The sequence below is a fragment of the Musca domestica genome, unplaced genomic scaffold (assembly GCF_030504385.1).
Source record: "Musca domestica strain aabys unplaced genomic scaffold, Musca_domestica.polishedcontigs.V.1.1 21, whole genome shotgun sequence".
Lineage (NCBI taxonomy): Eukaryota > Metazoa > Arthropoda > Insecta > Diptera > Muscidae > Musca > Musca domestica.
The window spans coordinates 7,671,448-7,697,360 of NW_026712258.1; the positions used below are offsets into that span (position 1 = coordinate 7,671,448).

Below are 25,913 nucleotides of genomic sequence, written 5' to 3' on the forward strand. Positions count from 1 at the left end.
ACACAAAATTAAATAATAAACACGAACAGCTAAAAATTATAATGTTTTTGTAGATTTAATTTAAAGAAAATATTAGTTTTGTAAATATATAAGCCACATTTCTGGACAGAGTCTCGACATTTTGCATAAAGTCTAGTTTATGTTTGGAAATGTGCCAATTATGGATGCAAAGGGCCAAAACCGTTATTGCAGCCTCCATAGAATTTAGTAAGAATTTAGGAAGTTTTCGTTTTGCACAAATGAAACTTTATAGAAAAGAGGAACTTATTTTTCCACCTATTATATGTGTATATTCCGGTTGTAACCCTAAATAAGTGCAAACTTCTATAAATTAACAAAGAGTAAAGGAGCGGATGGTAGGTCTTTGAATAAGATTTCGAGGTGTTACATATAGGTTTGAGCCTTTACCTGTGAAGTGCAGTTCATAAGAAGACGCTATAAATATAAATATATATATATATATATATATATATATATATATATATATATATATATATATATATATATATATATATACGACCGGGCCGATTTTATGATACCCTACACCACTTTGCTAATTTAGTTGAGCTCCACTTAATAATTAAAAGTTTTTATGGGAGAATTCAATCATAACCGCTATGATTATAATTATAATTTAAAATTCAAAGGACTAAATATGCCGAAGCATTTGTATCTTTTAAATTCGGACTTGTGTTGCCCATTTGGTGCGAAATTAATTTGAAATCGGATAAAAATATATATGGGAACTATATCCAAATCTGAACCGACCTCGATAAAATTTGGCAAAGATATTTCTGAGCTCTATTTGATATATTTCCCTGAATATCGTTGTTACGGAGCGCATATTACGGCTGTGGGTAACAAATACAATAAATCGGATGAACAATATATATGGGAGCTATAACTATATCTGAACCGATCTTCACCAAATTTGGCATACTACCTTCTAGACTAAATTCGGTCGTATGTGCCAAATTTCATCCCATTTGGACAAATATTAGACGTTTGGTGCACAATAAATGGTAAATCGGACGAAGTTATATGTGGGAGCTATATCCAAATCTGAACCGATCTCGATAAAAATTAGCAAAGGTATTTCTGAGCTGCATTTGATATATTTCCCCAAATATTTTTGTTGCAGAGTGCATATTACGGCTGCGGAGGACAAAAATAACAAATCGGATGAACAATATATATGGGAGCTATAGCTATATCTGAACCGATTTCGATAAAATTAGGCATACTTATTTTCAGGCCTAATTTGGTTGTATGTGCAAAATTACATACTATTCGTTTGGTGCACAATAAAAGGCAAATCGGACGTGGGAGCTATATCTAAATTTTTAACGATTATCTCCAATTTCAATTGGGTTCGTCCTTGGGCCAAACAAATGTTGTTTTCAAAATTTCATCTCAATCGGATAATAAATGCGACCTGCATTTTGTTCACAAGAATACATGGACAGACGGACGGACGGACAGACGGACTGACATGCATAAATCAACTCAGAAGGTGATTCTATGCAGATCATCAAAAGGAACTATGGGTCTATCTCGTTTCCTTTTGACTGTTACAAACAAATGCACAAAGACATAATACCCTGACCACCTTGTGGTGTAGGGTATAAAAAGGAAAAATGCAAAAATAAAACAAGCAAAGAAAGTCTGAAAGTATATTTAAAGAGCTTCACTTAACAAATAAAATTAGTTATTGGGAATTTGTGAGAATTAAATTATACAAACTATGATTATAGTTATAATTTAAAGTCTAAAGAACCAAATTTATCAAGGCATTTGTGTCTTGTCAATTCGGGTTTGGTGCACAATTAACTTGAAATCAGAAAAAGATATATATGGGAGCTATATCCAAATTTGAACCGATCTCGATAAAATTTAGCAAATGCATTTCTGAGCTGTATTTGATATAATTCCCTAAAATTTCGTTGTTACAGCGTGCATATTGCGGATGCGGAGGACAAAAATAAAAAATCGGATGAACAGTATATGTAGGAGCTATATCTAAATTTTTACCGATTATTTCCAATTGCAATAGGGTCAAACCAATGATTTTTGCAAAATTTCACCTTGATCGGGCAATAAATGTGACCTGTACTTTGATTACAAAAAGACATGGATAGACGGACGGACATGCGTAAATCAGAATGTGATTCTATGCAGATCATCAAAAGGAACTATGGGTCTATATCGATTCATTTTCCCTGTTACTAACAAATGCACAAAGACAAAATACCCTGATCACCTTGTGGTGTAGGGTATGAAAACATGGTTTTTAATGACCTAAAGCCAAACAATCAACCAAATAAGTTAAATATGTTTCCAAATTTCAAATTTCATTGTCTAATACACGATTGTCGGGGCTTATAAATAACGTGTTAGTTACCGAGTTATTTCCTCAATCCTCATAGATATGAAACTAATATATTTCAGAAAATTACGTGATCTATCTATCTATCTCGTTCTATTTCATTTATGATGTTCATGTATTCGTATTTCAGCATTAAGAAATATTCGCGTTAGAATCGAATTTTCGGTGTTTTTCACTTAAGATGTATGGTTTATATTACACACTAAATATTATAAGCTGAAGGAAGGCTTAAATTGAAAGACTTGCGTCGATTGGTTCATTATTGTCATAATTGAAATCAAGAAAAAGTTTGGTTTCTCGTCCATCTCATCTCCTGACTATTTTGCGATTATTTCCAAAATCTTTCGTAAGGATCGGGCCATAATAGCGTCCTGCAGTTAAATTAGAAATTTACGTGGATAGATCGACTTAGCTCGTCGAGTCGTTACAAACGAAATAACAACCTCTTATACCCTTCATAGTATGGTGGAGGCCACAAAGTTAAAATATAATTTAATACTGATTTTGCCAAGAATATGTGATCATCCCAGACGTAATACATTTTTTTAGTCCAAATCTTAAAGCACTACATTGGGATGTCGTTAAATCGATGACTTTCCTTCAACTTTATTATGAAGATTTTTAAACATTATTTTCTTGTAGTGCACATTAGCTGGATGTTTAGAAACACCATTATTTATAATTAACTAGCTGGCCCGGTCCGCGTTGCCGGCCCGTAGTTTTAGTCTTTAATGCAAATTTTGCATAGCATAATATTTCACAAATCTAGCTCATAAAGGTGAACAAATTTTAATATAAATATTGATTCGACTAAATAGAAATAAATAACTATGGAAGGAGGGCAAAATAATTTCTGAATAGTCAAAGTTATTTACGCTTTTACACCCATTACCATATCACCTCAAATTGCGCATTAGAGTCCCCAAAAAGTCTATGTTCTTGTTCATAGTAAAATTCAATGACGATTAAACAATACCCGCGTTGTTGTCCGCCAATCGGTAAACATCACTATAGATCGGCGGGCTTGGGGACTATATGGGGTCTTTACCAAAATATTTACGTATGTTGAAATTTTTCTGTAAGATGGTTCTCTACTCACAAAGTAGCCTAAATACAGCAAATAATGGCCAAATTAGTTGAAAAACGTGGCCAAGACCACGGTCACAGCTGAAATCAAGGATACATTTATATAAGGGTTATACCAAAACGTGGCCCAACCAATATTCTCTTGGGGGTTACAAATTCAATAGAAAGCAAAATTTTCTTCTCTAACCACCAATGTGATGTGAAGGTGGACTTGGGGATACTCCAATGTGGGGACTTTACTTAAATAAATTCCTATGTGGCAATTATCTGTATGATGGTTCCCTACCCCATAGTAGCATAAATACACTTTTTAGCCAAATCAATTAATGAATGTGGTCAAGACCAAAATGGGCCCTACTCTGAAAATTTCAAATTTTATGCGAAGAGAGCCTCTACCTCCTTAGAAACAAAGATGCCAAATAATGGCCAAAATATTAAAAAAGTGACAAAGACACCAAAAATAGCTTAAATCATACGATGATTATATAAATATGAAATCGGGTTGTACCCTTATCCGTGAGTTATGATCGATATCATGACCTGCAAAAGCGATTTAAGGTATCTTGAATGTTTGGGAAGGTTTTCTGGAAGGATAGAAATCCTTTTCTTACTAAGAGTCCCATTCGTTCTACTATTTTCCACCCTTTATATTTGGTATTTTTCTGATTGTACATTGGACGGATTATTGTGACAGGAAAGAAGTAGTTCCACGCTTTGAAATGAGCCCCATTAGGGTTTTTCGGTAATTTTCGTTTGTTCAAATGTGTTCGCATCTTCCAGCTGAACCACGATGTCGGCCCTGGAGTTGAAAGGTAGATGTCAGTTAACATCGTATTTCCCACTTATTTAATTTTTTGGTGAAAATTTGTATATAGTGAAAAATTATTCTTTATTTTGTTCACAAAAAATTTACTAAATTCAATTAGATAATACAAATTGAAAAAAAAAATTGACAAAAGAAGAATTACACATTGAAAAAATCTTCAACTTGTTCTCTGATTTTTTACAGCAAATGTTTAAGATCCTTATGTAGTTTGTCAATAGAATGTACTTCTATTTTAAAATTCGATTCCATTAAATTATTTCGACATTATCTATTCCGTTTCGCCACCACATAATTCGGTACTACACTTCCATGTAACTCGCCATCAATTTCATTTTTCAAGAAATCAAGTCAATTAAATAAATAAAATATTTATATTTGAATTCAAAAATAAAATATAAAAAACACTACAAATGTACATTAGAAAAAAGTAAGTCAAAATGGAAAAAAATTATGCAAAATAAAACATTACTATTGTACATTTCAAAAGTCAAAATGAAAATGTTAATATATCACATTTTTACGCGATTTTTTTGGATATTATCCTTTTCGGAGAGGAGACAACTCCTAATTTGTGTGAATTGTTAAAATCAGTCCAGCGGTTCTTAAGTTATAAGCGTAGTAACTAACACAACTTTCTTTTATATATATAGATATTGTAAATTCAGAGCATGTTATGTTATTACAATCTTTGGCTAAACACATTGAGTCTCACATTTATTATTTATTTTTTTTTTTTTGTCGCAGGTTCTTACATTTTATAATGGAGACGGGTTCCGGGAAGGAGAACATCCATTTTTCTCAATTAAGTTATGAAAAAACTTGTTTAAAACTACCTCGTCGGTTGTCACTCCACAATCGCAATGTTATTTGAAAGCGCATCGTCCTACGACGTTCGGTTCGGTGCTAGGCTATGGTTTTTCAAAATTTGTCCTGGAAAGCGCTAGCTGCCGACCTATATTTGTTGCCTTTCTTTTAATGGTACTATTAACTGGGTATGTTTGTACGTATGTTTGTTTATGACACATAGATTTAGAATTGCTTGTGTGGATTTGTAAACTTTACTTGAATGAGGGTAACTTAGATATAGCTTTTATTATTAACAAATATTTATTTGGCTAAATGTATATTAATAATAATTTTTGGCAATTACTTTCTAACTTTTGGCCTGAATGCCGCGCTCACACACACACACGCACGCAAACACACACACACTGAACGATCTCCATGCGCACTACCAGCAGAAGGGTGTGTGCATGTGTGGGTAGCAGTAGCATTGCTTCTGAACTTATATCGCACATCATTTCCATTTTGGCTAGAATCTTATGAATACATTTTAACTTGACTTAAATATACTAGAGCCTCTGTAGGGGTTCATGTCATTAATTAAATACATTTTTATCGCATTTCATACGCAAAGGCAAAAATAAAATATAATAATATATGTGTATGTACGAAGATGTTTGTGTGTATGTATATGTTTGTATACTTAAAAATAGCATGCAAAATGTCTGTGAATTCTGAAACATGAATGGAAAACTAAATAACAATGAATTCATTTAATCTCCTATCAGCTCCTGAGGTAAATGTGGCAGATGAAAGAGGGTGAAACTCGCATAACAGATTCGGTGAGCGGTGAGTTTAATGTTAATTAGATGAAACTAGATCGGAGTTTAAGTCCTTCTTCCAGTGCAATATCCAGTAGTTGTTGTTGGCTGCTGTCGGTTTCTGTCGCAATGAAATATCTACAATTGTGATTTATCCGATTTATCCTGACTTTGGGTTGGATGGATACCTACATACTACTTCTATGGTACAAATGGTCTTCAGAACCTGACAAGTGGCAATACAATCTAATAATATTTATAATAAATTTAATAGCATTTATATAATTAATAATAATGGTAAAAACTACTCGTATAATTAGATTTGTAATGGAGTGGGTCTCTTTTTTGCTTTGGATGTCTTTGTTGGAAGTTGGATGTCTTTGTAAAACCTTTAATTCCTATAAGTATGTTGTTATGTATAAAGTCACTAACTTTGTTTGCGAACAAGTCTCACATGGCTGTTTCATCGACTCTTGTTGGTTGGCTAACCCGCACAAGTGAACCCCTAAGAAGATTATGTACAGTTATGGGGTCAACTTTTGCAGATTATTTCCATTCCGTTGATAATTTTGGAGGTTGTTTGTCTAGAAGCAATTACTTCGATCTGTATTTGGGAGAGTTTTGGTGGCGTCGGATATTGAAACTGATGCAGTTTGAGGACTTTCAGAGGGTCCAGACTGACGCACTGGTGAACCGGTAACGGGATTATATTGTGGCTTTGAAGTTGATGTCGTGGATGTGACTGTAATTGATGGAATCTCGGGTATGGCCGTGCCTTTAAGTGATGATGGCGTTGCCACGCTTGTCAAGTTTGGACCACCTCTTCCCGGACAAGGTATTGTAGACGGAGAGCCTGCCATCGAACCCATGGTAGCTGTTAATGGCATCATATTTAAGTTCATTTGTGAAGGTCGAACGGCAATTGCAATGGGCAGAGAGGCTTTTCGATTCAATGAGTGTCATCCATAAAAGTACTGAGTATTGTTGTCGGCTGACATTCCTCGGCTTATATGTCGTGGAATTGTGGTATCATAATAAACACTAGAAGACGTCGGTACACCAACCATGGATGGTGGCATTGAATTACCTCCAACTAGCGGAGGCGATGGCGTTCCCATCATACCCATACTGGTAGGTATCATGCTTCTACGCAAAGTGCCGGTGTGTGAGTGGTGGTGACCTGGTACCATAATGGTTCCGCTTAGATACGATGGTCCAGACATATTTTGATTTGTTGTATTGCTCAGAATTGGTGGTGTCAGTACATGGGCACCTAAAAGAGAGAGAGAGAGAGAATAAAAAATAATGTCAATTTCTAGAGACTGTAATTGGTAGAAATTTCATTATTGTAAGTAAGAAACATTGAAACTGTTGAAATCCGATATTGCCATAATACCCCTCTTCAAGGTTTATGAACAATGGCCGATAACGTAACGGCCCCTCCTTGCTCATTTTCGATGAAAAGTGGACCAATTTTGCCTTTAAAAAAATCTGCTCCAAACAGTAATTCGTTTTTGGTTCATCGGCTTTTTAATGTATGAGTGCGTATTTACATAAGGTGCTGAAGATGCTTTTCTTCTTCCAAATAAGTACACACAACAATACACAATTGAGACATGGAGTGGTTTTGGAAATGTGTACTATAATTGTACGAAAAGTACTAAATTTAGTATTGGATGAAAGAATAAAAAAATAATAATAATAATGCAATGGAAATTTGCAAGGTCTCTTGGCTCCTGTCAGAATCCAAGATAACCCTAACCAAATCACACATGTGAATGGAAAAAATGAAATCATGGTACAATTATTAGAAGGTAACTTTATGTGCGGACGTTTTGCCAAAGTTAAAGTAATGTCACCTTTATTTCCCACAAATATAAATTGCCAATTAAATATAATAATTTGTCAAAAGTCTTTGCTTTATTTGTAGAATCTTGTAGAAATCTTAGTTTTTCGTTATTCGTGGCCGAACCTTTAAAATACCATAACCGATACCATAACAATAAATAGCGTACACAAAGTAAAGTTTTGTCTTAAAGCCTGAATGGATACTCACTATTTTATTGAACACTCATTCTGATTTAAGAATACACACGAGTTTTAGCTATGTTTTTTAAATATTAAATTTAAAGCATAAAATCTTTATTATACCCTCCATCTTGAAAAGGAGGGTATATTAATTTTCGTCGTAGTCCCCATAAAATATACATATTGATGATCAGCATAAAATTTTAAGTTGATTAAACGATGTCCGAACTTCAAACACACAACAATTTGTGTTGTGTTTCGAATGGTTGGTATTGAAATTGAAATATAACGGTATCTCCCGGTATTGGATGATTGTGGCTACAATCCAGTCCACGGATTTGTATAAAAAATTATATTTGTAATTCGTTATTGGTTCTAGTACCGGTGGAGAAACTTTCTATGTATAGGTCTACGTTTTCGTATAGCTCCCATATAAGGGTACCTCCCGATATTCGGTATTTTAATTGTTTTCGCCACATTTTTCACGGCGACAGAACATTGAATATCTAGCCACCGGTATTCGATATTTTGATAATCCTAGTAGCCACATTTCCCACGAAATTGTTTCAAATTTGAGATGTAAGCCTCGCAATAGATAACAGTCCTTCAGTATGTGCCCCACCCACTTTATAGCTTTTTCAAAAGTTTAACTTATTATCCAAACGGTATTACTGGTATCTGTAGTTTGAAGTGGGACACGTTTGAATCCAGATACTTTCATACGAAAATGATTTATTTACGCAATAATGGAAGACATTAAAAGATCGGCCCGGTAGAATTAATTGTTTTCTAAAATTTCGGTACACAATAAACCTTTGTCAGATTTTATCGGGAACGGCTAAGATTTGGATATAGCGCCGATTTATACGATTTAAGGTTTATTGTGCAAATAATGACTAATATCATCCCAAATGGAGTGAATTTCGGGACGTACATTTCCATTTTGTGGAACTCGGCTCCGATATATATTTTTTTAATATAATCTTTCTCGAAGTGATATCATGCACTCTATAGCAAACTTTAACTGCACTAAAACTAAATGTCGATTGGTGGTATGATATACTTGAAAAAAATTTTTTTTTAAGGGAGCTCTACTAAACTTGCATAGTGGGGTAGGGTATCAAATGGTCGGCCGCGCTCTACTTTCACTTTTTCTTACAGGTTTTATTTTGTTTGCCTTTCTTATATAGCATAAAAGTTTTTCAATTTGATATACCACATTGAAGTGTGTATTTTGTATTGGTATTTGTTTTGAATTCTGGATTCAAATTACGGCAACACACTGGAAGTGTGACTTGGGCTTAAATAGTGCCCTTTTATTTCAAATATTGAATTATATTTTTGACATATGTACTTGTATTTCAAAGTATGAATTGGTAGCCACTTCACCTGGAAAATTCGACTGATATTAAAATGGCCTTTCTTTTGAATAATTATTTTTTATATAATGGAAATCCAAAATACTAAAATACATTAAGACGAATATGAATACAATATATTGAAATTCCTGCTATATAGGAAATGTACCAAATAGTGCAATTTACTGAAAATTTTGTAACAAAGATTTATGTACTCGAAAACTTTCCGACTATGTTACATGAGAGCTATGGCTTATAAAACTCCAATATTAAAGATTATTTCCGAAAAGATGAAACAATACTGAAAACTTTAAAATTCGTATTAATCTTACGAATAATGTAAAACTTTATGCAAAGTATCAAAAGCATAACATAAAAGTGGCACCACGTATAATGACTCTAGCTCTATAATGGCCAGACAGAAACAGATCAATCGAAGTAAAATTTCACTGTACTGTCAAGAAAACATACCTTATACATACATACTGATTAAGTTACAAAATGAACTGATTAATTTCGGTCGGAAATTGTGGCATGATTCATACCATATGATATAATTATATGGGGCTATATTAAATGAGGGCCAATGCATTTTGTTCAATGACAATCATCCTGAAAATAACGTTTACATCTGAGAAAAGTTTTAAAGGTCGTTTTGAAATATTGCGACCTCTTTCATGATTCAATGGGCGACGGGCAGAGAGACGGATCGATGTTGATGTTTAAAAAAATTGGTGAATGCACAAAAGACGAATTAAGATTGGCTGTTCTAACCTCTTTATACCCTTTAGTCGTGTTGTGAACAAAAGTTAATACCTCGAAGCATAATTTTCTAATAATTTTTTTTAGAGATTATAGTACACCCAATTGTCTGGGAATATGATTAGATCCTTCAAATTTCGGTACACAATAAACCTTTGCCAGATTTTATCGGGAACGGCTAAGATTTGGATATAGCGCCGATTTATACGATTTAAGGTTTATTGTGCAAATAATGACTAATATCATCCCAAATGGAGTGAATTTCGGGACGTACATTTCCATTTTGTGGAACTCGGCTCCGATATATATTTTTTTAATATAATCTTTCTCGAAGTGATATCATGCACTCTATAGCAAACTTTAACTGCACTAAAACTAAATGTCGATTGGTGGTATAATATACTTGAAAAAAATTTTTTTTAAAGGGAGCTCTACTAAACTTGAATAGTGGGGTAGGGTATCAAATGGTCGGCCGCGCCCTACTTTCACTTTTTCTCACTTTTCAGGTTTTATTTTGTTTGCCTTTCTTATATAGCATAAAAGTTTTTCAATTTGATATACCACATTGAAGTGTGTATTTTGTATAGGTATTTGTTTTGAATTCTGGATTCTATTACGGCAACACACTGGAAGTGTGACTTGGGCTTAAATAGTGCCCTTTTATTTCAAATATTGAATTATATTTTTGACATATGTACTTGTATTTCAAAGTATGAATTGGTAGCCACTTCACCTGGAAAATTCGACTGATATTAAAATGGCCTTTCTTTTGAATAATTATTTTTTATATAATGGAAATCCAAAATACTAAAATACATTAAGACGAATATCAATACAATATATTGAAATTCCTGCTATATAGGAAATGTACCAAATAGTGCAATTTACTGAAAATTTTGTAACAAAGATTTATGTACTCGAAAACCTTCCGACTATGTTACATGAGAGCTATGACTTATAAAACTCCAATATTAAAGATTATTTCCGAAAAGATGAAACAATACTGAAAACTTTAAAATTCGTATTAATCTTACGAATAATGTAAAACTTTATGCAAAGCATCAAAAGCATAACATAAAAGTGGCACCACGTATAATGACTCGAGCTCTATGATGGCCATACAGAAGCAGATCAATCGAAGTAAAATTTCACTTTACTGTCAAGAAAACATACCTTATACATACATACTGATTAAGTTACAAAATGAACTGGTTAATTTCGGTCGGAAATTGTGGCATGATTCATACCCTATGATATAATTATATGGGGCTATATTAAATGAGGACCAATGCATTTTGTTCAATGACAAGCATCCTGAAAATAACGTTTACATCTGAGAAAAGTTTTAAAGGTCGTTTTGAAATATTGCGACCTCTTTCATGTTTCAATGGGCGACGGGCAGAGAGACGGATCGATGTTGATGTTTAAATAAATTGGTGGATGCACAAAAGACGAATTAAGATTGGCTGTTCTAACCTCTTTATACCCTTTAGTCGTGTTGTGAACAAAAGTTAATACCTCGAAGCATAATTTTCTAATAATTTTTTTTAGATATTATAGTACACCCAATTGTCTGGGAATATGATTAGATCCTTCAAGGCACTTAAAATATTTAGAAATAGAGAAAGGGATATTCCTTACCTAATAATGGGTAACGGCGGCTCAAAACGGGAAAGTCAGACGAAAAACAGACCGTCTCTAGATAAAAATTCCCCCAGCAGCGAAAAAAAAAAACAAAAAAGTAAAACACACGAAGAGTATGCCGGCGCACATACACGTGCTTAAACAGTAATTAATGTTCATAACAGTACATATTGATTGATTCTTCGTGGCAGTGTGGTAAGTACACACTTCCTGTGACATGTCCATGTTTAGAGATGAGATTTTCTCACGGGACTGTGTCATCGTTGCCGTACAAATGAAAAAAAAATATGTTATTTTGCTTTGTAGTTTTTTGAGAAATGCCACTTTTACTTAAACCCACTCGTAATTATTTGTTTAATTTTAACAGGTTATTTGGCTTGTCTGCCTATATTCAATGATTTTTACCAAACATTTGTGAACACAACATACAACTTTTTTATGGATTAGACTAAGAGGAGGATTTTATTGCCACAGCTACAAATGCAACAATTATCGCAGTCGCTGCGACAAAAACTGTAATTGTGTGATGAACTGAAATGCCATACATATTAAATATCATATAGTGATTTCCTTTCAAAATCCCACTGTGTATGTAACATATAATTTCACACTTATTTGTGAAATATACAACGTTTGTTTATAATTACACTAGCTGGCCCGGTCCGCGTTGCCGGCCCGTAGTTTTAGGCTTTAATGCAAATTTTGCATAGCATAATATTTCACAAATCTAGCTCATAAAGGTGAACAAATTTTAATATAAATATTGATTCGACTAAATTGAAATAAATAACTATGGAAGGAGAGCAAAATAATTTCTGAATAGTCAAAGTTAATTACGCTTTTACACCCATTACCATAGCACCTCAAATTGCGCATTAGAGTCCCCAAAAAGTCTAAGTTCTAGTTCATAGTAAAATTCAATGACGATTAAACAATACCCGCGTTGTTGTTCGCCAATCGGTAAACATCACTATAGATCGGCGGGCCTGGGGACTATATGGGGACTGTACCAAAATATTTACGTATGTTGACATTTTTCTGTAAGATGGTTCTCTACTCACAAAGTAGCCTACATACAGCAAATAATGGCCAAATCAGTTGAAAAACGTGTCCAAAACCACGGTCACAGATGAAATCAGGGATACATTTATATAAGGGTTATACCAAAACGTGGCCCAACCAATATTCTCTTGGGGGTTACAAATTCAATAGAAAACAAAATTTTCTTTTCTGACCACCAATTAGATGTGAAAGTGGACTTGGGGATACTCCAATGTGGGGACTTTACTTAAATAATTTCCTATGTGGCAATTATCTGTATGATGGTTCCCTACCCCAGAGTAGCATAAATACAATTTTTTAGCCAAATCAATTAATGAATGTGGTCAAGACCAAAATGAGCCCTACTCTGAAAATTTCAAACTTTATGCGAAGAGGTTCTCTACCTCCTTATAAACAAAGATGCCAAATAATGGCCAAAATATTAAAAAAGTGACCAAGACACCAAAAATAGCTTAAATCATACGATGGTTATATAAATATGAAATCGGATTGTACCCTTATCCGTGTGTTATGATCGATATCATGACATGCAAAAGCGATTTAAGGTATCTTGAATGTTTGGGAAGATTTTCTGGAAGGATAGAAATCCTTTTCTTACTAAGAGTCCCATTCGCTCTACTGTTTTCCACTCTTTATATTTGGTATTTTTCTGATTTTACATTGGACGGATTATTTTGACAGGAAAGAAGTAGTTCCACGCTTTGAAATGAGCCTCATTAGGCTTTTTCGGTAATTTTTGTTTGTTCAAATATGTTCGCATCTTCCAGCTAAACCACGATGTCGGCCCTGGAGTTGAAAGGTAGATGTCAGTTAACATCGTATTTCCCACTTATTTAATTTTTTGCTGAAATTTTATATATAGTGAAAAATTATTCTTTATTTTGTTCACAAAAAATTTACTGAATTCAATTAGGTAATACAAATTGAAAACAAATTGACAAAAGAAGAATAACACATTGAAAAAATCTTCAACTTGTTCGCTGATTTTTTACAGCAAATGTTTAAAGATCCTTATATAGTTTGTCAATAGAATGTACTTCTATTTTAAAATTCGATTCCATTAAATTTTTTCGACATCATCTATTCCGTTTCGCCACCACATAATTCGGTACTACACTTCCATGTAACTCGCCATCAATTTAATTTCTCAAGAAATCAAGTCAATTAAATAAATTGGTATTAATATTTGAATTCAAAAATCTATATATATAAAAGAAAGTTGTGTTAGTTACTACGCTTATAACTTAAGAACCGCTGGACTGATTTTAACGATTCATACAAATTCGGAATTGTCTGCTCTCCGAAAAGGATAATATCCAAAAAAATCGCGTAAATATGCGATATATTAACATTTTCTTTTTGACTTTTGAAATGTACAATAGTAATGTTTTATTTTGCATGATTTTTTTCCATTTGAATTACTTTTTTCTAATGTACATTTGTAGTGTTTTTTTATATTTTATTTTTGAATTCAAATATTAATACCAATTTATTTAATTGACTTGATTTCTTGAGAAATTAAATTGATGGCGAGTTACATGGAAGTGTAGTACCGAATTATGTGGTGGCGAAACGGAATAGATGATGTCGAAAAAATTTAATGGAATCGAATTTTAAAATAGAAGTACATTCTATTGACAAACTATATAAGGATCTTTAAACATTTGCTGTAAAAAATCAGCGAACAAGTTGAAGATTTTTTCAATGTGTTATTCTTCTTTTGTCAATTTGTTTTCAATTTGTATTACCTAATTGAATTCAGTAAATTTTTTGTGAACAAAATAAAGAATAATTTTTCACTATATATAAAATTTCAGCAAAAAATTAAATAAGTGGGAAATACGATGTTAACTGACATCTACCTTTCAACTCCAGGGCCGACATCGTGGTTTAGCTGGAAGATGCGAACATATTTGAACAAACAAAAATTACCGAAAAAGCCTAATGAGGCTCATTTCAAAGCGTGGAACTACTTCTTTCCTGTCAAAATAATCCGTCCAATGTAAAATCAGAAAAATACCAAATATAAAGAGTGGAAAACAGTAGAGCGAATGGGACTCTTAGTAAGAAAAGGATTTCTATCCTTCCAGAAAATCTTCCCAAACATTCAAGATACCTTAAATCGCTTTTGCATGTCATGATATCGATCATAACACACGGATAAGGGTACAATCCGATTTCATATTTATATAACCATCGTATGATTTAAGCTATTTTTGGTGTCTTGGTCACTTTTTTAATATTTTGGCCATTATTTGGCATCTTTGTTTATAAGGAGGTAGAGAACCTCTTCGCATAAAGTTTGAAATTTTCAGAGTAGGGCTCATTTTGGTCTTGACCACATTCATTAATTGATTTGGCTAAAAAATTGTATTTATGCTACTCTGGGGTAGGGAACCATCATACAGATAATTGCCACATAGGAAATTATTTAAGTAAAGTCCCCACATTGGAGTATCCCCAAGTCCACTTTCACATCTAATTGGTGGTCAGAAAAGAAAATTTTGTTTTCTATTGAATTTGTAACCCCCAAGAGAATATTGGTTGGGCCACGTTTTGGTATAACCCTTATATAAATGTATCCCTGATTTCATCTGTGACCGTGGTTTTGGACACGTTTTTCAACTGATTTGGCCATTATTTGCTGTATGTAGGCTACTTTGTGAGTAGAGAACCATCTTACAGAAAAATGTCAACATACGTAAATATTTTGGTACAGTCCCCATATAGTCCCCAGGCCCGCCGATCTATAGTGATGTTTACCGATTGGCGAACAACAACGCGGGTATTGTTTAATCGTCATTGAATTTTACTATGAACTAGAACTTAGACTTTTTGGGGACTCTAATGCGCAATTTGAGGTGCTATGGTAATGGGTGTAAAAGCGTAATTAACTTTGACTATTCAGAAATTATTTTGCTCTCCTTCCATAGTTATTTATTTCAATTTAGTCGAATCAATATTTATATTAAAATTTGTTCACCTTTATGAGCTAGATTTGTGAAATATTATGCTATGCAAAATTTGCATTAAAGCCTAAAACTACGGGCCGGCAACGCGGACCGGGCCAGCTAGTAAAATATAAAAAAACACTACAAATGTACATTAGAAAAAAGTAATTCAAATGGAAAAAAATCATGCAAAATAAAACATTACTATTGTACATTTCAAAAGTCAAAAAGAAAATGTTAATATATCGCATATTTACGCGATTTTTTTGGATATTATCCTTTTCGGAGAGCAGACAATTCCGAATTTGTATGAATCGTTAAAATCAGTCCAGCGGTTCTTAAGTTATAAGCGTAGTAACTAACACAACTTTCTTTTATATATATAGATAACACTTCAGTTGCTTACAATGACAACATCGCATTCATTATTCGTTTCATTAACCATTTTAATTCACAAGAGCATGTGAGAATCCACTTGTTGATGTGTGAGTGTACATTTATTAACATATATTTTTCTTTATGCACGCACGCATTTACCGGAACACAGTCTGCTTGATTCAGATGTAGCTTTGACTCCCATATATATCTATCATTCGATTTTCTTCTAAACAATGATAGATCGGACACAAATTTCACAATGAATGCGTGTTATTGGTATTCCAAATTATAATGCTTGGTTTTCTTCCTTCGTGAATCTACCATAATTATTTCCAAGGGCCAAGCTGGGACTATATTGGATATATATGCTTTCGCTACATAGATCGACTTCAAATGTCCCGAAAGGGATGTCATCCAAAGAGACCTGAAGTGCAAAATCGTTATTTGTTTGTGTCTTTTGTAAAAATGAAAAAGGACAACGAAAACATGGAAACATAAATTTCTTGTCATTGAGGACTCCACCTTAAGAGAAAAAATATATCACCTTGTGGTAGTTTAATATGATTCAGCGACAAATTACGTTGAGGGAATAGAATTATAAGGACGAACTATTACTTACAGGATACAAAAAAATCAGAAATAATTTACAATATCATCATGTGTATTATAGGGTGACAAGCGAAGAACCGAATTTTCCACCCTCTAAATACTTTTTGGCACAGTTTTATTTTTAAGGGTGTTTAACTTTTTCAGTAGTCTAACAAATAATCAATACTTATTGGTGTGTCAAATACTTGCGTTCCGATTAAACATATGTGCACACAATTACAGAAAATGTCATACTTCATCATCATCGATCATTCACGGTAAGAATTTTTGTCGACTGTAAACTTGTTCAGACCTGTTTGAAAGCTGTATTTAAATTCTTGAATTGAATTTGCATGTTTGCATATTCCTTTTAGAATCCTTCTAAAATTTTTAGAGATCATTCAGGAATTTATTATCAAGCACGTTTCGTAGTGACGAAGCTTCTTTTTGGCTCAATGGGTACGGAATTGTCGATTTTGAAGTGAAGATCAGCCAGAATCATTGCAAAAGCTTCCAATGCATGTAGAAAAAGTCAAAATGAAATCCTTTTTTTTGCCCAAAAATGTAAGAGTTTCACTTGCATGACATGTGGTTTCAGTTATTGAGAGTCGAGATCGATAAACATTTTATTTGACGTTCAGGACTGATCAATAGTCCGCGTAGATCATGCGAGTTGGGAGACGAGCCCCCATTAATTGACACATTGGAAGACAACATTTAAGCATTTAATTGTGAGATACCAACCAAAATATTGGAATGAGTATGCAAGCGGATAAATTATTTGAGGCGAAGTCGCGGTCAACATTGGCATGAAATAATCTTCAAGCTTTAAATTATATGAATTTATAGCACAATTCCAATAAAATTTTAACGATTTTTCTTAATTTTAAATGGAGGGCTTTTCCGCCATAAAGAGAAACATTCTACTAACGAATTGCGACATTTAATACTAAACTGTGCAGCACAAAAAATAATTATGACAAAAATGTAGAAGATTATGAAAGCAGATTTAAAAATAAAAGAGACTCGTATTGACGTTTTTAAAGTTTCCTCTCCTCCATACTGCTGAATTAAGATTAAGAATTTCGGATTAAGATTCTTTTTGTTAATTTTAGATATATAACGTCTTCGACAATATTACTGATAACAATACGAGGACTACTTTGGTTATAAATTTTAACCCTAATGCGAGCCAAGCCTTTTTCAATATGTTGCTATAAACGTAGTCGTAGCTTGTCAAAATCTTCTACAAATTTATTTGTCATAAGCCCCTACTTCACCATATAAAAACTCTACTACAACTTACATAAACGCCAGGAATACATATAAATTAAAAACACATTTTAGTGTTAAAGCCGTACTTTATATGATTTTATTCAAAGTTCTCCCTCAAATAAATATTCAAGAAATATTTGCATCAATGTTGCTAAAAACAACCCAAAATATTTCTTAATTGTTTTAATCAACTTTTCCTTGGACTAGTTTCGAGTTGATGCGTGAAATTAACGGAAAATTTCATTTCAGGCAGAAAGTATCAAAATATTCTATACAAAATCTATATATCTATATATATAAAAGAAAGTTGTGTTAGTTACTACGCTTATAACTTAAGAACCGCTGGACTGATTTTAACGATTCATACAAATTCGGAATTGTCTCCTCTCCGAAAAGGATAATATCCAAAAAAATCGCGTAAAAATGTGATATTTTAACATTTTCATTTTGACTTTTGAAATGTACAATAGTAATGTTTTATTTTGCATGATTTTTTTGCATTTTGACTTACTTTTTTCTAATGTACATTTGTAGTGTTTTTATTTTTTATTTTTGAATTCAAATATTAATACCAAATTATTTAATTGACTTGATTTCTTGAGAAATGAAATTGATGGCGAGTTACATGGAAATGTAGTACCAAATTATGTGGTGGCGAAACGGAATAGATGATGTCGAAATAATTTAATGGAATCGAATTTTAAAATAGAAGTACATTCTATTGACAAACTATATAAGGATCTTTAAACATTTGCTGTAAAAAATCAGCGAACAAGTTGAAGATTTTTTCAATGTGTTATTCTTCTTTTGTCATTTTTTTCAATTTGTATTATCCAATTGAATTCAGTAAATTTTTTTGTGAACAAAATAAAGAATAATTTTTCACTATATACAAATTTTCACCAAAAAATGAAATGAGTGGGAGATACGATGTTAACTGACATCTACCTTTCAACTCCAGGGCCTACATCGTGGTTTAGCTGGAAGATGCGAACACATTTAAACAAACAAAAATGACCGAAAAAGCCTAATGGGGCTCATTTCAAAGCGTGGAACTACTTATTTCCTGTCACAATAATCCGTCCAATGTACAATCAGAAAAATACCAAATATAAAGGGTGGAAAATAGTAGAGCGAATGGGATTCTTAGTAAGAAAAGGATTTCTATCCTTCCAGAAATTCTTCCCAAACATTCAAGATACCTTAAATGGCTTTTGCAGGTCATGATCATAATTTTTTTTGCCGGTCATGATCATAACTCACGTATAAGGGTACAACCCGATTTCATATTTATATAACCATCGTATGATTTAAGCTATTTTTGGTGTCTTGGTCACTTTTTTAATATTTTGGCCATTATTTGGCATCTTTGTTTCTAAGGAGGTAGAGAACCTCTTCGCATAAAGTTTGAAATTTTCAGAGTAGGGCCCATTTTGGTCTTGACCACATTCATTAATTGATTTGGCTAAAAATTGTATTTATGCCCCTGGGGTAGGGAACCATCATACAGATAATTGCCACATAGGAATTTATTTAAGTAAAGTCCCCACATTGGAGTATCCCCAAGTCCACTTTCACATCTAATGTGTGGTCAGAAAAGAAAATTTTGTATTCTATTGAATTTGTAACCCCCAAGAGAATATTGGTTGGGCCACGTTTTGGTATAACCCTTATATAAATGTATCCCTGATTTCAGCTGTGACCGTGGTCTTGGCCACGTTTTTCAACTGATTTGGCCATTATTTGCTGTATTTAGGCTACTTTTTGAGTAGAGAACCATCTTACAGAAAAATGTCAACATACGTAAATATTTTGGTACAGTCCCCATATAGTCCTCAGGCCTGCCGATCTATAGTGATGTTTACCCATTGGCGGACAACAACGCGGGTATTGTTTAATCGTCATTGAATTTTACTATGAACAAGAAAATATACTTTTTGGGGACTCTCATGCGCAATTTGATGTGCTATGGTAATGGGTGTAAAAGCGTAATTAACTTTGACTATTCAGAAATTATTTTGCCCTCCTTCCATAGTTATTTATTTCTACTTAGTCGAATCTTATATTATATTTAAATTTGTTCACCTTTATGAGGTAGATTTGTAAAATATTATGCTATGCAAAATTTGCATTAAAGACTAAAACTACGGGCCGGCAACGCGGACCGGGCCAGCTAGTATATATATAAAAATCAATTGTTGTTCGTTGGTAATGGAATCAGTTGAAAACGGCTAGACCGATTTGCATCATTTTTTGTACAAACGTTCGTCATACCTCGAGTTAGGTTTAAAAAAAAAATATATTGATCACGCCTACTTTTACGCCCACTATCTTGGTTTATCTAAAATCTTTATATTTGCCAGATAATGAAGATGTCGGTTTGAAAATTATTACACGAGATACTGTTGACTTTCCCTCCAACCCTAGGGAATTATTTGGGGGCTGAGGAACTGACCACGCATACTTCTAATCTCTCTATATATACACAATAAAGTTGTGTTAGTTACCACGCTTATAACTCAAGAACCGTTGATCTGATTTTAACGTTTCACACAAATTCGGAATTGTCTCTTGGCAGAAAAGGATAAAATCCAAAAAAATCGCTTAAAAATGTGAAATTTGAAAATTTTCATTTTGACTTTTGAACTGTACAATAGTAATATTTTATTTTGCATGATTTTTTCCATTTTGACTTACTATTTTGGAATGTTCATTTGAAGTGTTTTTTTTTTCTTTTTTTGTATTCTAATGGGTATTTTTGGGTAGTAAAAAGCGACGACAATTATAGAGTGGCGGACATGAATGGATGATGTGAAAATAATTTAACGTGGTCAAACCAAAGTTAAAAGATAATTACTTTTTCAAAATTGCTAATAAATCAAAAAAGAGCCATTGCAAAAACCCTAAAATCGGGAAAAAATAGAGAATATTTTTTCAATGGAATCAAATTTCAAAATAATAATAAGGACCAAACTTCGTAAGGACCTTTAAACATTCGCTGTAAAATACCAGCGAACAAGTTAAAGATTTTTTTTTTCAATTTGTTTATTAATTGCTATGCTTTTAACTCAAGAACGTTTTGATGAATTTTCACAATTCATACAACTTCGGAATGGAATCATGGCGCAAAAAAGAAGGGGAAAAGGATTGCTATTCTTTCAGAAATTCTTCCTAAACATTCACGATACCTTAAATCGTTGTTGCAGTTCATGATATGGGTTATAACCCCGGATAAGGATACAATCCGATTTAAAGTATATCTTACATTTAAACCATATTTTCATACTAATTTCGTAATATGGGAAGAAACTATCCTTGCAAAAACTGATCACGTATTGTATAACCATCATATGATTTAAGGAACCGGGCATTTGTTTAATCGTCTTTGAATTATACTATGATATAAGATAAGATAAGATATGGACATTATGGGGTCTCCAACGCGCAATTTCAATGACAAATATTACATATTACTTTAAAAACAAGTAAACAAATTAAGTTCGGCCGGGCAGAACTATTGTTATCATCCATCTTAGGGTAAAGGAAACATTTTTATATAAAAGTATCTGAATTCAAGCGTGTTTCACTTTAAACTTCATATACCAGTAAGACTGTTTGGATAATGCAGTTAACTTATCAAAAAACCATAAAGTGAATGAGGCCGTTATATGGGGCTATACCAAAACGGGAACCTCTGTGGACAATTTTATACTTCAAGGATTGACACCTATCAAATCTTCTAAAATACCAAATTTGAAACAATTATGTGCGTAAATGTGACTAGGATTATCAACATACCCAATATCGGTAGGTATCGTTATATTTGTTAGACAAATCCGAGGAGAAATGTGGCAAACATCATCAAAATTTCTCAATTTCGAGAGGTACCGTTATATGGGGACTATACCAAAACGTGGACGGAGGATTTCTGCTAAATTTTGATGCTCTACGTCAAATAATGTGGTTGTATCGTAATTTAAACAAACAGACATACAGACGGGGTCTATGACGAACATTTAGGTATGTTACAAACGGAATGAAAAGTTAATATACCCTTCTTTCCAAGGTGGAGGATATAATAAGCATTAAAGACTAAAATTACGGGCCAGCTAGTGTTATTATAAATTTCAGAATAAACCGTGTATCTAGGTTCAATAGCTTTTAAGAAAATTATATCCGTAATTCATGAAAATTATGTTTCTACGTTTCATTCCGTTTGTAACAACCCTAAATATTTTTTATAGACCCAAAGAGCGTATATATTCTTGATTAGCACAAAATTCTAAGTAGAATTAAAGATATCCGTCTGTCTGTGTGTTGAAATCATTAAACAGTCCACATTAATTGCGTAAAGCTTCGAAGTTTGGCACAGTAGTTTGTACTGTGTCTAGGATGGTTGGTATTGAAAATGACATATAGGGTAAGTGTATCAGTAGTCGGCACTTTTAGGCTTTTTAATATTTTAATCTTTCGACATTCTGAGTGAAATCTTTCAATTGTAGAAAAATAAAGTTGTTCAGATTTCAAATTTTTCGAAATAATAAACAACAATTGAATTTGTTTTTATTAAATTGGCAAAATTTGCAATTTTACCAAAATAGTAGTTTTTTGCCAGTAGTCGGCACTATTTTCCAATGCTCGGCATGTCTATTTGCCAGTAGTCAGCATATGCTATTTCATTAAAAAAAATATATTATTTTGTATATGTTTTTATTTCAAATAGTATAAAACAATACTGTAATACTAATTCACAGTTTAATTAACTAATTCCGTTTTTAAATAGTGTTTTATTTAATTATCATTCTAAACCAAATATAGGTAGAAAATCAAGAATAGTATGGATTTTCAATTAAAATAAAAATGAGATTAAATAAAAAAGTACCTTTAGAATACCAATATTTTTTTTAAATGCCACCGCAATCTAAAACGTCAAATAGCTGATTTAAAAAAAACCTACTTAATTTAGAAAAGTTGGTCAAAAAGCACAAATAAAAGCAACTGCCGACTCAAAACTGTTTTTTTTATTTGAGTAGTTTTTGGATTATTTTTTAATAATTTTCTCAAGTTTTGGTGAAATAGATCAAAAATGATATTTTTCTAGTAATCGGCACCCCCTGCCGACTACTGGCAAATCTCTTTTTTTCTGTTCCTAATGTCGGCATTAAATAATATGACAGAAAAATGATTGACTGTGTATGTTTTTTAAGTTATAAAATGATCTTTAGACTGTTATTTACTATTATAAAATATTTCTGATTCCAAAAGTATTAAATTTAATTTACTTAAATCGATTATTAAGTTGACGCCACCACTATTTTTTTCTTTATAAACAAGCACTATCGCACGCGTGGGAATAAACTCACTGACGAAAACCGTTATTCTCTCGTAATAAATGATCGGAGCTCATTGATTTTTTTTTTTTTACAGAAGGAGAGCATAGAACACTGTTGACGTTTTTTGGCAATTATTTCATTATTTGGTCAATTCCATTTTTAGTTATTTAAGTTTAAATTTCAAAACTGCCAACTACTCGGACATGCCGAACTTAGGCGCACTTACCCTATATCATTATTTTTAAGAATTTACTAATTTTTTTCACGGAATGGATCCAGGGTTTAGATTATGAGTTTGTAACAGGGGACAACGTTTTCCTAAAGCGCTCATGTAACGGCACCTTCGGGCTTTCGGGTACTACTACTACGATTAATAGTACCCCGAGTTTCGGCCAATCTTTTTTTAAGGTTTTTATGCACCCTTGACCACATACAGAGGGATCCCAATATTTGAGACATATTTCGCAACATGTAATATAGATCAGTGAGAATTTTTTGAGAGCTCTGGATTAATTCATGAATCATTGCTTTAAAAATGAGCCACGTCGGCCCACTTTTTTCTTTAGTCCGTCCATATATAAAGGTAGACCCCTATTTCAAATATTTTATACGATTTCGTCATATTTTCTATTTAGTTTCCCCAAAGTTTGGAATTTTGAGTTCTTATTATGTGGAAACGCTACTAGAAAAAAATTCAATTTAAATATTGATTCACGTTTTGGTACAGTCCTAATTTAATTTATTGTGAGGGTTTTGACCATGATTTCCAACTTATTTCTCTGGAAATCGTTTGGCTTTCGAAATCGTCTTACTTTTTCAAATTAAAACTACAATTTCATGGTTGAAATAGTAAGATTTTTTGACATTCAGACCACTGTGTCGTAGGCTTTATACAATTTGTCATTTGTACCAATGTACACGCAGCAATATAAATTAATTTAATCTGTTTGTACTGTTGTTGTCACCCATTATTAATAAGTACTTTACGTTACACATCTAGATGTGTGAGAAGGCACATATATATTTGAAAGTGTGTCTGTTTGTATTTATTTTGCATTCGACTTACCCATTGCCATAGTCCCACTAACGGAGGGCGAACACACACCCATACTGGTATAGAGCGCTGCTGAAGACGGTGGTGGAGGCGTTGTTTGTCTGCTGCCCAGCACTGTCGGACAACCCGATGACTTGCCAATGCCACCATGTCCCCCGGGCATCATTAAGCTATTATGCTGAGATGTCGATGGCATCAACATTGTGGTAGCTGTTCCATAATTTGTCGATGAGTGGTCACCCAAAGAGCCGTAAGCACAGTTCGGGATTGGAGCATATGTCATGTAGGACTAGAGGAGTAAATAATGGTAATAAAAGGAAATGAGCACAGGCATGAGAACAATACGATTAATAACTGTTAAGGCCACTCAGGTCCTACCCGTCTGGGTGGAAGTCAACATTCCCTGTGCGACATGCTAATGAGCCATATAATCAGTAATGGTATTTACCTCGTTTCGGTTGGAGATACTAGGCGCAGGCATCGGACTGGTTAAATCAATGTCGGCATCTATGTCGGAGATATCGTCGCCGAAAGAGCTATTCAGTTGCGTCTCACGTGTGGTTTCGTGCTGGTATTTTGCGTTATCGCCACTGCCGCCTCCTCCGCCACCGCTATTTCCAAGTTTATCACTGAGATTCTTCTCGTTGTTCGTGCTACTGGAAAGGCTGCTTTTGCGGCACGAACGCCTTCGCTGCAGGGTCAAACGGCCAATTACAAGTGTCAGGCAAAGCAGCATGCCGGCAGCGACAGATATGATTAAATACAGATAAAATTGCTCCTGGTTTTCTGCAAAGACAACAACACGAAAAGGTCATAAATATGTATATGGGGGCCAGCGTAATCAACAGAAAAAATATGTACTTTGGTTTCTGGCTATAGCTTAAGAAAATTATTGGCTTAAGCATTAGGTTTGCGTCGCAATCAAATGCCTATTAATGACGGGCAATGGGGGTGATATTTGCAGGCATCACATAATAAGAATCCTACACGATTAAGTGTTCATTACGTGAGATGGAAGCGATGGAATTTTATTCAAAAGAGTAACTCACACTCTCACACCCAGGAATTCACAGTGACAGATATTCGTTGAGCACGGATGTTTTGTTGAGTACAAATAAAAGAAGAATTGTCGGTCAGCAAAGAATTGGAATGTTTTGAAATCACATTATTCTTGGCTACAATCAATACAATTTTCTGCTCGAATAACTCCGAAGAGAGCCGTCAGCTATTTTACAAATGGGTTAAATCTATGTTACGGCATTTGTGTTCTATACTGTTTGTTTTGCATGGAAATATGAACATTTGTCGGAATGTTAGTTTTATATGTGTGATATGTTGTTTTAGTAACCCATTTTGTTTTGCCTATTGAATCGATGGGTCTTCTGACTTCGACGAAGATATGGAAGATAGGTGGAGGAAGAAATCTGTAAGAGATTGACAAAAGTCGGCCAGGCCGACTGAATGTTGTTCTACGCTACTTTTAATATTATACAGAGGGGTTGGCTGCGCGTTATGATAAATCGTATCGGAGGCATCTAAAATGTTTGAATATTAGTATGAAATTAAGTTAGGAAATAA

The 25,913-nt window shown here is 33.4% G+C and overlaps 1 protein-coding gene across 3 annotated transcripts in view; it reads right to left on the reverse strand.

The window, feature by feature from the left end:
• Nucleotides 1–4,650: 4,650 nt before the first annotated feature.
• Nucleotides 4,651–25,913, reverse strand: part of LOC101895914 (protein eva-1) — a 184,316-nt gene continuing 163,053 nt past the window's right edge. For all 3 annotated transcript variants that reach the window (XM_059122791.1, XM_059122790.1, XM_059122792.1), the window contains 3 exons: nucleotides 24,784–25,121; nucleotides 24,348–24,624; nucleotides 4,651–7,175 (listed from right to left, as the gene is read on the reverse strand). In XM_059122791.1, the coding sequence (XP_058978774.1) occupies nucleotides 6,862–7,175; nucleotides 24,348–24,624; nucleotides 24,784–25,121 (929 nt within the window). In that variant the 3' untranslated portion in view covers nucleotides 4,651–6,861. The remainder of the gene's footprint in view (nucleotides 7,176–24,347; nucleotides 24,625–24,783; nucleotides 25,122–25,913) is intronic.